The following is a 16,001-nucleotide window of genomic DNA, read 5'->3' on the forward strand; positions in this document are numbered from 1 at the left end:
GGTGAGTTAAAAAAGCGCCCTGTAAAGGGTTAAAAAAAAATACTAATATTGATACAAGGTTTAATACACAAACCTCTCTATTGCTTTATCTATTTACTTTCACAAGCATTAACATGCCAACATATTTTAAACAATGATAAAATATCATTGGTTGCCTTTTGTATTGTATTGAATCTAATGAGATAATGCAGGTATGAGGTATGCCTAATATTGTGACTGGTGGGTTTTGGATACAGACTACAGTGCAAAACAAATGCTAGTTACCTCCACCGCTTTTGGTCCACAAACTCATTGTAAGTGCTCAAATGGTTCGATACATTATTCACGTTCACAAATAGTGTTAAGTTTTTAAAGTTTCTCTGTCTTGAAAAGAATCTCCAAGGAGCTCAAGAATGCCAAACAAAGAACGCCAACAAAATCCAAGGGGAGGTATGTCAATGTCCCCGCCCATTTCCCTTCAACTTATCTCTCATTGGTCCTTTTTCTATGTTCATTTTCGACTATTGGTTAGCGTGACTGCCATTTAAACCATACGTCCATCCGACTCCAGTGTTCCGCTTGCTTCAGAATCAAGAAGACTCAAATCGGAGAGAAAAGGAAGAAAAAACTTCATGTCGGACTTTTTAAAGGAGCTCTAAGGACCACATGAAGGTAAGTTGACGTTTAAATATTGCAGCAGAGTATTAAGGCAAGTTTTCAATCGTGCTTTCGCCTTGTTTTTTTGTTGGGGTAGAGAAAAAAAAACTTTAAAATGAGGAGAATTTGTCAAGTTGAAAAGCGAGTTAGGCCGAAACCGTTTGTCTACCTTTACTGTACACTTCCTCTAATATAGCCTTTTTAATTTGACTCATGCATGTTTTGATAACGAGTACGGCTGACGTACTGTGGACGTCCCATTTGTGTGTTGTTTCTCCATATGCACGTTAACAAGCAGCCGTGAGAGAGTATAAGTCAATTATATTGGCCAAATCCAATTGAGCATACAGACCTGATGCATCTGTTGAAGCCTGCAGCAAATAAACAACAAAATCATCTAAAAGTAACAGTAATGAATAGTTTATAAGAAAGCACATGTACGAAACTGAACGCAGCCAGGGTTCATTTATGCTTATACACCACATCTCACATATGACACTCATGTTCTCCCTCTGAAATCAAAAGTGTGACAAAATGTGTCATTTTTGGGGTCCGAAGTGACAACATAAATGACTTCCATACATCTACCAAGGTTTAACATTCCTTACTATTTGCATCAGCACCAAATACCCACCACCAAAACTGTTTCGAACTGGTTAAAATAACAAGAAACTGCATTTCTTTAACACAACAGGGAAAATAAGAGCATCACAGCCTTAGTTGAGGTAATCACAACTGCTTGCTTTGGTACATCGGTCTAAAACTAATCGGGAGGTGATTATGCCCAGATTATGTAACTTTTCCTGATCCGAATGTGCCAAATGCAGACGGTAGGATGGTGGTATATTGGTTAAAGCATCTGCTTTATAGTTGAGGGGTTATGGGGTTTAATTGTGAGTTTGTTTGTTCTCCCAATGCTTGTTTGGAGATTTTTCCAGAGCTACTACTTCTTCCTATATCCGTAAATATCAATTGTTAAGTGTACTTACACTAAAATGTCACGTGTAGCATATGCCCCCTTCTTAACGTTTATTTCCCCAGTTTCTCTCCTAAAATGTTTAAGATCAAGTTAAACTTATTTGATGGTGTGTTTTGTTACAACTGGTTTGATTATAACATAGTATTTCGTAAAAAGAACCTTAAAACGTAGAATATGTAGTGACAGCATAATGTCCTGGTGTTGCTTTGGTACTTCAGAGTCTGGATGACATGTTGTAATTCATAAAACCATGAAATCTGCTATTTACCAGAAAATCCTGAAGAAGAATGTCCAGGCATAGACTTCCTAATTATATTGACGAGACAGATTCGCCAGACACTCCGCCACGCCTTCAAGTAGGGGGCCGTCCTACACTTCGCTTCAGTCAGTCGAAGTCGGGCGCAGTTATTCTCAAACACATGCAGCGATCCAACGCCAGATTTAGGTTGAAAAAGTACGAAAGCTGTAGCGCATACAAACAGGATGGATTGTCTCAGAAGTGATTTGTTCAAGGATTCATGGTAATTATTATATTTTGCGTACCATGCATGCATTTTGAAACTTTGTAAAAAAAATCAGTGGGAGAAATTAGCCGCTACGGCATTGGAATCATAGTTCGCAATATTTACGTAAAATAAATGCTAACTGCATGTTTTTTTGAGGGGGCTTTAAAACAACAATTGGGAATGTTTTACATCCATATCTGTAAAGAATTCAGGGATTTAAGCATTTATTCACAACAATTTTCTGTTTTCATAAGGTGGCCTCTACATTTGCTTACTGACTAGCATCATAGTTTGCAATATTTACGTAAAATAAATTCTAACTGCACGGTTGTTTTGCTTTTAACCAAGAATCGAGACAGTTTTACGTCCATATCTGTAAAGAACTTAGGGATTTAAGCATTTATTCACAAGAATTTTCGACGGGAAAAGCTCTTTGTCTGTGATTCCACTCGGTCAGCTCTGACGGCCACGCCAACAATGCAGGCCCCCAATTAATCTGCCCCGCATCCCAAATTCCCGTCAATATATTATTAAGTCTATGGTTCAGGCATCACTTCATGCGTACTGCAGCAGAACAAATGATCCAAATGGCCTTAATGGTCCAAAAATTGGATTTGCAGTGGTTTAGTCAATGTCTGATCTTGAATAACTCTTAAACTTGAAATACTCTGGCAGAACTTTAAAAGGCCAATCATGCTTGAAACCCATCCAATGTTGCTAAACTAAAACAATTCTGCATGGAAGAATTGGTCACAATACCCTCTCAGAGTGGAGAAAGACTTATTGCCAGTTATAGAAAATGCTTGTTTTCAGTTGGTGCTGCTGAGGGTGAACCAACTAATTAGGCTTGTGGGCAACCATTTTTTACGCACGGAGTAGGGAGGATTTGAGTAACCCTTCCCCCCACTTAAGTATCAAAACAATAACAATTTAAAAACTGCATTAATTGTGTTATATCTGTGTGATATTTATATTTGTCCTATAATCTTAACTGATTTACTGCTACTGACTGCTAAAGAAGTCTAATATTCATATAAACTGGTAGATTTGGCTGTGAATCAACCCAAAGCTACTACAAATAGCATTTAGGGGGCAAATGCATTTTTACGAAATTCTAGCTGTAGAGCTAAATAGTTATTTATGCTCATCTACAACTGGTTACCAGTGCTAGCGTGAATGCTGCTTCTCTTACCCAAAGTCAGCTGAGACTGAGACCAGTTTACCCTCAACCCCTAATGAGAACGAGCGCAGTAAAAATTTGATGGATGGAATGTCCTTGTGACTAGCTGTGTAGAAGGGAAATCGGAGAATTTATGGGAATATTAGTGTTGTTTGTGCTAGTCTGTTAAAAAGAAAATGGCGATATTCCCTGTTATAATCAGGGAGGCCAATAACATTGAGAAAGCAGGGTCTGTAAAAGGCAAAGCCGAGGCCCAATATGTATGCTGTCATTTAATTAGCATTTAGCTCTGCGGTTGAGCCTGAGTGATGGCAAGAACACTGCAAGCCTTCTTTTGGTGAGTGGGGTCAGCCTTTACAGCGCAAAAGAAGGCCTGGAGACCGAGTGTCACTCATCGTTTTAAAGCAATTCTATGCAGTCATCCGAGCTTAAACTAACAACCGGTTAATCATCACCATACTACGCCGGCTTGTAATTAGGAGCAGTTCTGTCATTGCCATGATGGTCATGCATTGCTCAGAAAATTAACGGACCAGCCAGGACACTTCATTCTAAGTGATCCGCTTAAATGAGTCAGAAAATTTTGGGATGGAAATTCAAACCAAATAGAAAATGCCTCAGAAAATTGATGGATCAAAAATGAATAAACTTTATTCAATGGTATTATACAGAATTTTTAGTTAATTTGAAATACTTTTCTACTCCATGCATGCTCCACCAATGCCGTGATGAGTACTCCGAGTCCTGACATTTTAACAGAGACTCATCAAAAGACCTTTTTCTTACTTTCAATTGACTTTGGGTCGAACACTCTGGGCGAACACGCACCTTGCACATCAACTTACGTCCCCGCAGCAGCGGCGTTGTCTTTGCTGGACAAAAACACTTTTCTAACCCACTTCCGTAACCCTCTTCAGACTTACTACTACTAGCACTAAACGATCACGGTTGCTGTTTTATGTTTCTGGTGCTGCTCTGATGGGCCAAATGCTCATTGCTTTACGTTCGTGCTAGTACAAGCATGCGCGCCATGCTTGAGTTTATCACAGGCTGCAGTTAGGCTGGAAATAGCAGTCGCTAGTAAAAAAAAAAAAAAAAAAAAAAAAAAGTGAAAAACTTTGTATAGTCCCTTTAAGTAATTACAAGTTCACAACATTTTTGGTAGGAAAGTAACATTTTTAGAAAATGTGGAATAAATCCATAATAGGGACCTCAGTTATTTATTTCTTAACTCATTTTGTAAAAATGACCGTTGCCAACCCTCAACCCTCCCTGTCAAAATTGACTGGATATATAGTGCCGTCAATGACATTGAAAGATGAGCATTCATAGCCAGTCCTCCCAGTTTAAATAAACTGGACATTTATTGTTGTTAATTGCAGGCTATGAGTTAAATACTATTACATTTAAATTATAAATTCGAACTTTAGATTATTTATTGGGGGGACATAACCATAGTGAATTTGTTTTTATTTATTTTAATTTGAATAATTAAAACAAAAGTCTACCAGGCTTATAAGGCATGGGGGGGAAAGGCTGAAACATGTTTGTGTGTGTTTAATTTTTTCAATACAATAAATTTTGATGTATGAAGACTTTAGTATATTTAAATCAATTTTGGTTTGTGAAGATTTGATTGATTGGAAAAATATATATATATTCTCACATTTAAAAGGATTTGGATTTATGATTTTTCTTTTAGTAAATTTTAAATGGATTGTTTAAATTAGTTATATATTTTAAATAAACTTTTTTTTTTTTTTTTTTTGGAAAATACATCAGTCATTCATAAAAAATTTAAAGATATAAAACTTTAGGCAAAATTGGGGATTAAGAATATTTGGCCCAAAAATTAAATGGTTATTGCCACTTAAAGTTCTTCGTGTGTTGTTACAAAATATGCCTGGGAAATCTTTCAGCTTTCATATGAAGCAAAGACGGTTGCCACTGCTGTCTCTCATTATGCAACCTCCCCCTCCCACCTTCTCGTGATGACTTCATGATGTGGAAAGTTGTGGAAAAATGCGTTTGCTCCATTCCTTGTCTGTCATGTATGCGAATTGTCTCCAGTACAATTAGTTAATGCTTTGAACGTGAGCTACCTGTGTTGAGGTTTCGAGCAAGAGCATTGATATTTGTCATCGGAGAAGTCTGTTTCTTTCCGTAGGGAAGGAAAAAAAAGTCAGCCTGCGCGTGTTTGACGGGTTTGCAAGTGCGGCGGGGCGTTTGGTTTGCTGAAGCAACACAGCTGTGAGATCACAGCACGGCCACAGTACAAAGAGACCACACGGCATTTTCACACAGGCACGCAAAATTGTTACTGTAACCATTCATGGATGAGGCAGAGAAACCGAAACTATGTGATTTACAGTGTTTTCTCATAAAGTGGTTGAGCAGTGTTGTTATACACTATTCCATAAAGTGCCAGGTGTCTGTGCAGCACAGCTGGGAGGCCTGTTCTAAATTATTTAAATATCATATTGAATCATATATTTTGGGTTCGTCTGGCTGAAACTGATGTCTTTTCCCCTCCTAACAGTCCAAGCTGAACATGGAGAGCTTGACCAAGCAGGAGCTGCTGATGTTGTTCAGCATCCTGGAGGGAGAGCTGGAAGCACGAGACATGGTCATTGATGCTCTCAAGGTAATTGCACTCTCTTTAATGACAACGAAATTAATACCTCTGCCAAAGAAGACATGACCTAGCTTTAGATGAGTGGTATGCAACTTCCACTTGGTCATCAAACACCTTTTTCTGGGATGACAGTAGGTAGTGTGTTCGTCAAAGAATGTTATGACAAAGTTTTGGTGAGACACCAAAGTGATGATATAGTAAAATGAAAAGTTAAATTTTACCATTTATAGGGATGAAACAGTTTTATGATTACTGATTTACATTTTTACACCAGATGTGTTAAGTATATTGTAAGGGATCTGGCATACATAAGAATTTATTCTGGGTTGCTGCGTTTTTGTCTATTTTCTTTGAAGTAATTTTAATAAAGTTATGCCTTGATTTTTTTAGTTTGCTCTCAGACGATGCCCTAAAAGCACCTTTCCCGATGTCAGTGGCATTAATTTGTACCAACTGCACACTTTTTTGTTGTAGTTGTTTTTTTTTTTAATCCAAAATACGCAAAAAACCCCATCTCTGTTGGGTTTTGGCAAAAATACTATACAAAAAAATGATAAAGATGAATTACACATTATACATGCATTTAGTGCTGCAACGATTAATCGATTAACTCGAGTATTCGATGAGAAAAAAATATTCGAATTATATTTTGTTGCCTCGAGTATTCGTTTAATTAAAGTGGCGTTGTAATGGTTTATTTTGAAAGTGTTTGCATTTAGTTTTATTGATTAGGGTAGATACACTGCCCTCTGGTCTGCCTCTTTTCACTTGGCTGAATCCAACTGCTCCCTGTTAAGACCAACGTGAGTTAAGTTTTTGTTTGAGCTAATGTTTTTTAATGCATTCATAATTTAGTTTATAGGTATATTTTGGCGTTTTTTGTGGGAATATGTGTCTGAACCATTTGTTTAGAACATTGTAAAAAAGAACTTTAGCATTTTGTAGCATTTAAGCTAGCTGTCGTTTTCAATGTAAGTTAGCCAATTGTTCTTTTGTTTTTCGATTTCATATTTCAAAATAAATTTATACTGTTTGAGGCTTAGCTCAGGTATTTTAATTTTTCATGTTCCTTATCCGATTACTCGATTATTCGAACTAACTAGTCCACCGATTAATCGACTACTAAAATATTCGATAGCTGCAGCCCTACATGCATTGAACAGTGACTTGACTACCCCAGTGGATAGACTTGATAATATATTGACGGGACACGGGGCGCAAGGGCCCCCTATTAATCGGCCTATCTCCTTTAAAGCTGACTGAGTGGAAACACAAACAAAGAGCTTTTTACGTTGAAAATTCTTTAATTCTTAAAACAGTCTCGATTCTTGGCTAAAAGCAATAAACCGGGCAGTTATCATTTATTTTACGTAAATATGTAGAATGTGCTGCTAGTCTTTAAGCAACTGTTGTGCCGCCTTATCACCACAAAGAGCTTTTTACGTTGAAAATTCTTGTGAATAAATGCTTAAATCCCTGAATTCTTTATAAATAGGGACGTTTAACAGTCTCGATTCTTGGTTAAAAGCAATAAACCGGGCAGTTAGCATATATTTTAGGTAAATATTGCGAATTTTGACACCAATGCCGTAGCGGTTACTTTCGCCCATTGATTTTTTTTTTTTTCCCACATTTCAAAATGCATGCATGGTAGGAAAAACATAATAATTACCTTGAATCCTCCAACAAATCACTCCTGAGACAATCCTTCCTGTGTGTATGCAGTACAGCTTTCTTACTTTTTCAACCTAAAGCCGGCGCTGGATCGCTGCGTGTGTTTGAGAATAATTGCGACCGATTTCGACCGACTGAAGCGGAGTGTGGGGCGGCCCGCTACTTTAAGGCGCAGTGTCTGGGGAATCTGTCCCGTCAATATCATTATGAAGTCTATGCCCAGTGCTCCATACTTAATTTCAGTTTATGTTGAATCTGTGTGCTTTTAACAGGATCATTTTAACACTTTATAAGCTAAGTGAACATTTTTGGTCCTTTTAAAAAAAAAACTTAACCTCAAAGACCTGGCATCCACATTTATGGACATTTTGGGTTATGTAGGCTACAATATTAACATTTGGTATAAGTGCGATCATTCGCTGTCAGTCTCTCCCAGTCAAAATGGATTGAACATCTAGCGCCATCAATGCCAGCCAATGACTTAATTAAATGGTAAATGGTGTTATACTTATATAGCGCTTTTCCACCTTTCAAGGCGCTCAATTAAGTGCTTATTAACAGTTAAAGAACTGCAATGGCTATTTAAATACATTTGAACTCACGCGTCCGGTTTATTCTCAGCTTCAGCCAAGACAATTAGGCTAAGTAGCCATATAAAACTGCCCCCACTTCCTGTTTTTCCCTTTGAGTCACAACGAGATGCTCGTCCAATCAAACCTGCCTGCCTTTCTGTGTGTGCATCCTTTGGGATGTTGTCTCATAACTGCATAAATCCGCCTGCTTACAAGCTTCACTGGTGAAACTCTGCTCGGCCAAGTGCAACAAAGGCTCTCATGTTTGACGCATAGCCCGCCCCGACCTCGCCGTGTCTTACTTCAGTAGGATTAATGCTGTGTTTCAATTAAAGGATTCTGGGGTTATTTCCCACAGTCCTTTGCTGTGCTTTAGCTCACACGCTTTTGTATTTACTGATCTGTCTACCTAATAAAAAGGAGAACAAGAGAAGAGAGAGTAATGGAAATTCCGCAAAATAGTGCCCACACCTCTGCGGAAACGTTTATTCTAATCCCCCGTGCTCTGCGAAAGTGTTTTAAGCGCTCCAAAGGCCTCTTGAGAAAAAGTGTCCCGTATTATGTCTAGACCGCCAGACTGCATTCCTGCCTCTCTCACGGGACATGGCCATCTAAGGCAAGAAGAGCTCCAGCGCGGCGGGTGTCCGATGACTCCGAGCGAGCAAATAAACAGCAGCCAAACTGTTAACACATTCAGCACTGGGCTGGCATCAATGTGCCACTGTTAACTCTATGGAGTGTCTAATCTCTTCCGATAAATGCTTTCATAAGGAAAAGTAGTCACCACTTGGCCTGGGGCTTGTCATGAGCACCAGTTTATAACCAATGCTAATGCCAGAAGGTTTTTTTTCCTTTTTTAACATCGCTGGCATCAGGCTGAGACTGCCTTCGTCTTTCACTTTCAAATTTTATTTTTTAAATTTTTTTAAAACTTTTTGTTTTTTTAAGTCTTAATGTTGGGGCATCAAACTAAATATTTGTCAAGGGCTACATCGTATGGTTTCTTTTAAAAAGCAATTATGTCGGCCAACTGATATAAATATTCAACTCATTTGATTACCATTCACAGCACTAAACGATGTTCAATGGCGAACCGCACGCAACACGTCACTTTTACTCATTTATATTCATGACGTTAGCAACTGTTGCTAGGCGGGTCAAGCTCACGTTTGTCCCTAATGCTAAATGCATGTAAATAGTAGAGGTGGGAATCTTTTGGCACCTAACGATTCGATTATGATTCAGCAGTGTTGGGAGTAACGCTGTTATATATAACGCCGTTACGTAACGGCGTTATTTTTTCAGTAACGGGGTAATCTAACTAATTACTTTTTCCGCCGTTACAATGCCGTTACCGTTACTGACGGTCAAAAGCGGTGCGTTACTTACTCTGAATAAATTGAAGAAACTACCAGCCGTGTCAAGTCGACTCTCTGTCCTGTTGATTTGTCATCCAAGACCTGGGGTGCGTTCAGGTTCGAGAACAGCGCACGTACTTCTGACTCCAAGCTGTTTGTCCCTGCTCATTCAATTAGACAATGCTTTCCAAAGTTTGGTAACGTTTCTGTGTTTGCTACACCTGATGCTAGCCACGTTCCCATCTCCCACTGTCAGCCAGCAATAATTCTGCTTCCATCTTGAGGATGGCAGATGCTTTGAAGGTGACGTGAATTGTCGGGAAACGAGCCTACCTGAATGCCCCTCGAGAGATGCGATGGAAGTGATTGTGATTGGCTGAGGGTTAGAGTCATGTGTCGTGATAAGCCAATCAGAGCCGGTGATTTCACAAGCAAATCGGAACAGCGGGTGCGGCAAACACACACACGCAAAACAGATGCACAGGGTCGGGATGGCAGAGCATTCAGTAGAAAAATTGTCCTTTAAGAGGTGGAGATATAGACACTATTTCAAGTTTGTCTAAATTAAAGGAAAGAACCTGCATGTAATGTGTAATTTATGTCCCGGGGCAAAGCTTTTGTCGACATCTGTGGTAAGCAATTTAAATCTGCTGAAGCACCTAACAAGTTAACTACCTGTCTGTTCTTCTCTATTCCACTGACTCGAATACTGCTCAGAAAATTTCAAATTCTTTGACATACAACAAGTTCTTTTTAAAGTAACGGAAATAGTTACTTTCCCTGGTAACTAGTTACTTTTACTATAGAGTAATTCAGTTACTAACTCAGTTACTTTTTGGAAGAAGTAGTGAGTAATGTAACTAATTACTTTTTTAAAGTAACGTGCCCAACACTGTGATTCAGAGGCTCCGATTCGATTATAAATCGATTATTGATGTTACTTTGAAGTTTTTCATTAATACAAATATTAATTCTATAATTCATTTACACTTCTCCCTGACTAAAGTTGTTTTTTACAACAAAAAAGGTAACGACAGTAGCAGTCAGATACCATTTAATTTCTTTCAGGTCATTCATTGTCAGACTTAAGTAGCACGGCAAAACGCAACGCTAAAAAAATAAGTAAAAATATCAAAATGGCTTACTTCTTTGTCCTCTGTAGGACCATGACCCCCAACAAAATGTTTACTACATATAGAGGTGAATGGCTTCACCTTGCTGGCGTTAAACTGGTCTTTTGGACGTCCGCACAAGTTGATCCATTTCTCACATTTTTTTCCTCTTTTTGTTGGCTTCCGGAAACGTATGAAGAAAGCATCCTTCATAAGTGGTAATGTTTAGAGTTGTTTCTACAAGTTCCATAGCAGCAGTGGTTACTCGGCATGTTCTCTTTTTGTAAGATTACCGTCAGAAAACAAGCAGTACTAACACGGGTTGTATGCAAGGGCGTTTTTATGTTGACCCACTTCCGGTTTACGATGGTGAAGTCACGGTCTAAAAATAGCATTAGTGTGGTACCCTATTGATGAATTGTTTAGGGAAATAGTTGACCTCAAAATTCTCCAAATCTTCATTTTCAAGCTTCTTAAAAGCAATTTATTTCCCGTTTTATTTATTTTTTTGCTCCTAATACATGGGAAGGGGGCACCAAATATATATATACGTGTATGTATATATATATATATATATATATTTCATAACAATTATTCTCCTTTTTTTTTTCTGTATTTCAATTTACAGTTTTTATTTATTTGTATTTTTTGTAAAGAGAAGAACTGGTAAAGTGATTTTTGGGGGGGGGGTTCAATACAAAAAAAAATTAAGTCATTATTAAATGTTATTTGTTAAAATTATAGATACGTAATTTTGTATGTGTGACAAACAAAATCAATGCACATTATTTACATTTGGGGCCACAAACTAGTTAGCCAGATCAAGCCCCCGAGCTGTCTGTTTCACACCTGTCTCCTTTTCTGTTACATAAAAAGATTTATGTTATGTGACATGCAAGCTGAAAAATCAACTTACAAAGTAAGGATGTCGTTTTTAAAAAAAAATGTTTTTAATTATTTTCAATTACTTTACAGGTCACTAGATTCCAAATGTAGTGTTAATCAAGGTTAACATTGGTTGGCACGCAATAATCATTTTCATCAAACATTTCATTATTTTTTTTGTTTTCTCTAAGAAGCATTATTGATTTTAGGACTGTATTTGGAATGTGCTCTTAGTTATTTATACCCCACCTGCCAAATTCATATTTGTACAAAGATTGGGAAAAAAAAACAGAAACAAGAAAAGCAGAACACACATGTCCCGTGTTTTTTCCTGCCTAAATGCCATTAAGGAATCTCTGTTGCTCTTTGTGCTCACGTGGATGATTATCAGAAGAACATCAGCCCAAATTACTTCAGGCAAACACACACAGTCAAAATGTACTGCTGCTCAAAGCCAAAGTGGTCATGTGAGAAATCAAGAAAGAAATATTTTTTTAAGATGTTTACGTGAAAAAGATCCAGGATGAACTAAAAGTATGGAAGTTAATGTAATAAAAATCTCCCACTTTAATATTTAATTTTGCTCAGCAATCCATAAAATTACAAAAATAACACTGCATTTTCTTTCCCCTTTTCATGAGTCACTCCTGCAGCTGTTCGCGTTTCAAAGCTTTTTGTTTCTTTTTTGTCCTGGCAGCACTTGTGCTTTAGCCCACAGATCTACAGTGGCCACTTGGATGGAATATCGCAATCATCCATGTTGAATCCCAAACGGGCATGTGAAATTTCAGATGGCAATTATTGTTACGGGTGATCCAGTGATTGATTATGACAAAGCTGTCCATTAAACTTGAGCCAAAACAGCATAGATGTACAATCAAAGCTGAAGTGACTATATCAAAATAAGTTGTGGTTATTTTTAACTCTTTAACCACTAGCAGTTTTCAAATCAGAGTTCCACATATTATAAAAAAAGATGAAACGAAAAAAGAATAATTTCAAATAGAGACTGAGGCAAATTTTGTTTGAGACATTTCAAACTATAAAACAATAAAATAAATAACATACAATGGTACCTCGACTTACGACTGCATCGACATACGATCCTTTCGACAGTCAACTTAAAATTTGACTCATCATTTGTCTCGACATATTGTATGATGACATGCTAGTAATACAGCTATATACGACAGCGTCACAATTTCATTGTTTTCCCGCACAAGGGACGCACGGTGGATTTTCTTGTGAGCGAAATCAACATGGGTCCCAAGAAGGTTAGTGCACATGGTGAAAAAAGGAAAAGGGTGACGCTTACCATTGAAATTAAGAAGGAAATGGTTGAAAAATATGAGCGTAGTGTGCACGTCAGCGAACTGGCTCGACAATACGGCCAGAATATGTCTACAATCTCGACAGTCATCCTCTACCTCCACCCGACGTCTCCACAGATCTCCATTCACCAGTCTCTATAAGTTAAGGTGATAATAAAAACACTTTAATTGCTATTTATTATTAATATTCCGATTTGTATTTATAATTTGTTTGTTCCGCTATGTGTAATTACTATTTTTAATTCTACATGCAGTATTAAGGATTTAGCTTAGGTTTTTGGGCTGTGGAACAAATTAATTGGATTATAATGTATTCTTATAGGAAAGTCCCGCTCGACATTCGACCATTTTGACTTACAAACCAGGTCCTGGCACGAATTAAAGTCGTATGAAGAGGTACGACTGTATCCACAGTAGGACTGAAGCTATCGATTATTATAGTAGTCGATTAATCGATGAACTAGCTAGTTCGAATAATCAATTAATCGGATAAGGAACATAACAAATACCTGACCTGAGCCTCAAACGGTATAAAAAAAATAAATAAATGAGGATATACTGTATGTACAACAAAAGAACAATTGGCTAACTTGTATAGCAAAAGTCCGCTAGCTTAAATGCTATAAAATGCCAAGGGGTTTTTTTTTTTTTTTTTTTTTTTTTTTTTTAACAATGCTCTTCATGAATAGTTCAAACACACACTGTATTCCCTAAAAAAAAAACGGCTAAATATACCTTTAAATTACAAATGCATTAAAAAAACATTAGCTCAAACAAAAACCTAGCTTATGTTGGTCTTAACAGGGAGCAGCTTGATTCAGCCATGTGAAATGAGGCAGACTACAGGGTAGTGTATCCACCCAAATCAATAAAACAAAATGCAAACACTTTCAAAACAAACCATTACAACACCACTTTAATTAAACGAATACTCGAAGCAGCAAAATTTAATTAGAATATTTTTTTCTAATCGAATACTCGAGTTAATCGAATAATCATTTCAGCACTAATCCACAGTTATGGAACTACTACTGAACTTGCCACGTGGATCGAGTCCAATGTCGGTGGCTTTCAGTTTTTCGGCATTTAGTCCATAAACTGCATACATTTTAGTTAATACTATGGCTGTGCCATTTTAAGATCAGGATTGAACATCGAAAAATAAATTTAGAACTATGTCATTGATCAGTCTTGTCAGATTTAATCGACTGTATGCATATGCAAACTGACTTGTTTGAGTAATTTTAGTAAAATGTGTCTAATGTTCATGCTTCAAGTCAGGGGTGTCCAAACTTTTTGCAAAGGGGGCCAGATTTGGTGTGGTAAAAATGTGGGGGGCCAACCTTGACTGACATCCTTTACGTAGAACAATATATTGAAGCAAATTTTAGCAATCCATTATGTGTGTCACATTTGCTTTATTATTTTTTTTAATTAATAATTTCAACAATCTCGCAACCATCCTTTGTGGCGTTCTCTTTTGACTCTTTCGCTCTTCCAAAATACTGCTGCTGAAAAATTAAACTAGCTTCAAGTTGCTTCAATTTCTCGCTACGCATCTTCCTTGTAATCTTGTCGTACATGTCAGCGTGTCTTGTTTGGTAATATCGCCTCACATTGAACTCTTTAAAAAATCAGCGACTGTCTCTTTGCAAATGAGGCAGACACAGACGTTGCGTATTTTAGTGAAGAAATAGTTCAATTTCCACCTATCCTTGAAGCGTCGGCCGTCGCAGTCAACTTTCTTTTTTTTGTTGATTGACACCATTTTAGAAAATTGGAAGTAAAAGGTCACACAGGGGAATGTTGCTTAGAGTGCTGCTGCCTTTTAGTGGGTAAACGAGGAGCAGCATTTAGTGTGTACACTATTTCATATGCTGGTAGCAGTACTGCTGACCAATTTATTAAGTCTGTGTGCGGGCCAGACGTTATTGATTTTATGACAGAGGCTGGGGGCCGGGTGAAATTTGACCATGGGCCGCATTTGGCCCCCGGGCCGGACTTTGGACATGTCTGCTTTAAGTAGTTTATTACACTCTAGGCGAGGTCGACTGTAAAGTTAAAAACTAGGGTTGGGCATCCAGCATCGATGAGCATCGATGGGACCCGGTTCTACCACTCCGGTTCTACCAGGACTGTTCAAATTTTGAAATTTGAATTCCATGTTTTGATGCCCTGACTGCCGAGCGGGAAAAAATGCTACCAAAAAGCACAAAGAAGAAGCCACAAGAACCACGTGTTTGTGCATTGCAATTTGATTACAACCATGGACACGGTGCGGCAGCGCTCAAAAGTTTGGCTTATCTTTACAAAAAAAAAAAAAAAAAAAATGACCAGTCCGCTCAGTGCAACATTTGCAACACAACAATATCATGCAAAGGTGGCTGCACAACCGGCTTCATGGAATATAGCCTAAGTGCCAAGTGCAAAGCTAGCTGAGTGCTACATAGTTGACATGCTGCACCATCAGACCCAGGTAAGTAAAACAATACGTCTGTCTTCTGCTGTCCCAGTGACTCAACCCCGGATTAAGCAGTAGATGATGGATGGATGGAAGAGTATGAGAATAAATCGTATTATTATGTCGGGCCATGGTCGATATCACATGTAAATAGAACTAGATGCAAAATGAGACTCAGCGGCGTTAGAACTTATAAAGAGAACTAGATGCGAAATGACAGACTCGCTGGCGTTAGTAAACAGCCGCCATCTTAAAGCAGTAGACGCCTCCGTTAAGATCAGCAGTATTAAAAGGATTGTTGTTTTGGAATCTGTTGTGTTGCTTATTTAGAAAGAAGCAGCCGTATGAAGCATTTGATTACTTTTTTAATGAACTCGTAGGAGTTAAAACAGCATCACATCACAAAGCATCCTAGCCAGACGCTTTTATCTCTTCTTCTCCGCATTATACGTACACACTCCTACAGCGCCACTCAGTGGCCTAACTGGTATTGTTACAAAATAAACATTGCATGTGTCTGTAAACACAACAGAATCGATTTTACAAATGAGGAAACCTTATTATTTTGCCTCATCTACATCAAATTATAATCAATAGAAGAATTTATACTAATGCTTCGTTGTAGCTCCCAGTATACATGTACAGTGCCTTGCAAAAGTATTCGGCCCCCTT

General features: G+C 37.9%; 1 protein-coding gene across 1 annotated transcript in view; it reads left to right on the forward strand.

The window, feature by feature from the left end:
* The first annotated feature begins 509 nt into the window (after positions 1 to 509).
* Positions 510 to 16,001, forward strand: part of cttnbp2nla (CTTNBP2 N-terminal like a) — a 28,765-nt gene continuing 13,273 nt past the window's right edge. Inside the window, exons 1-2 of the mRNA XM_057847032.1 lie at positions 510 to 651; positions 5,841 to 5,945. Of these exons, the coding sequence (XP_057703015.1) occupies positions 646 to 651; positions 5,841 to 5,945 (111 nt within the window). The 5' untranslated portion in view covers positions 510 to 645. The remainder of the gene's footprint in view (positions 652 to 5,840; positions 5,946 to 16,001) is intronic.

The sequence above is a fragment of the Corythoichthys intestinalis genome, chromosome 9 (assembly GCF_030265065.1).
Source record: "Corythoichthys intestinalis isolate RoL2023-P3 chromosome 9, ASM3026506v1, whole genome shotgun sequence".
In the NCBI taxonomy this organism is placed as follows: Eukaryota; Metazoa; Chordata; class Actinopteri; order Syngnathiformes; family Syngnathidae; genus Corythoichthys; species Corythoichthys intestinalis.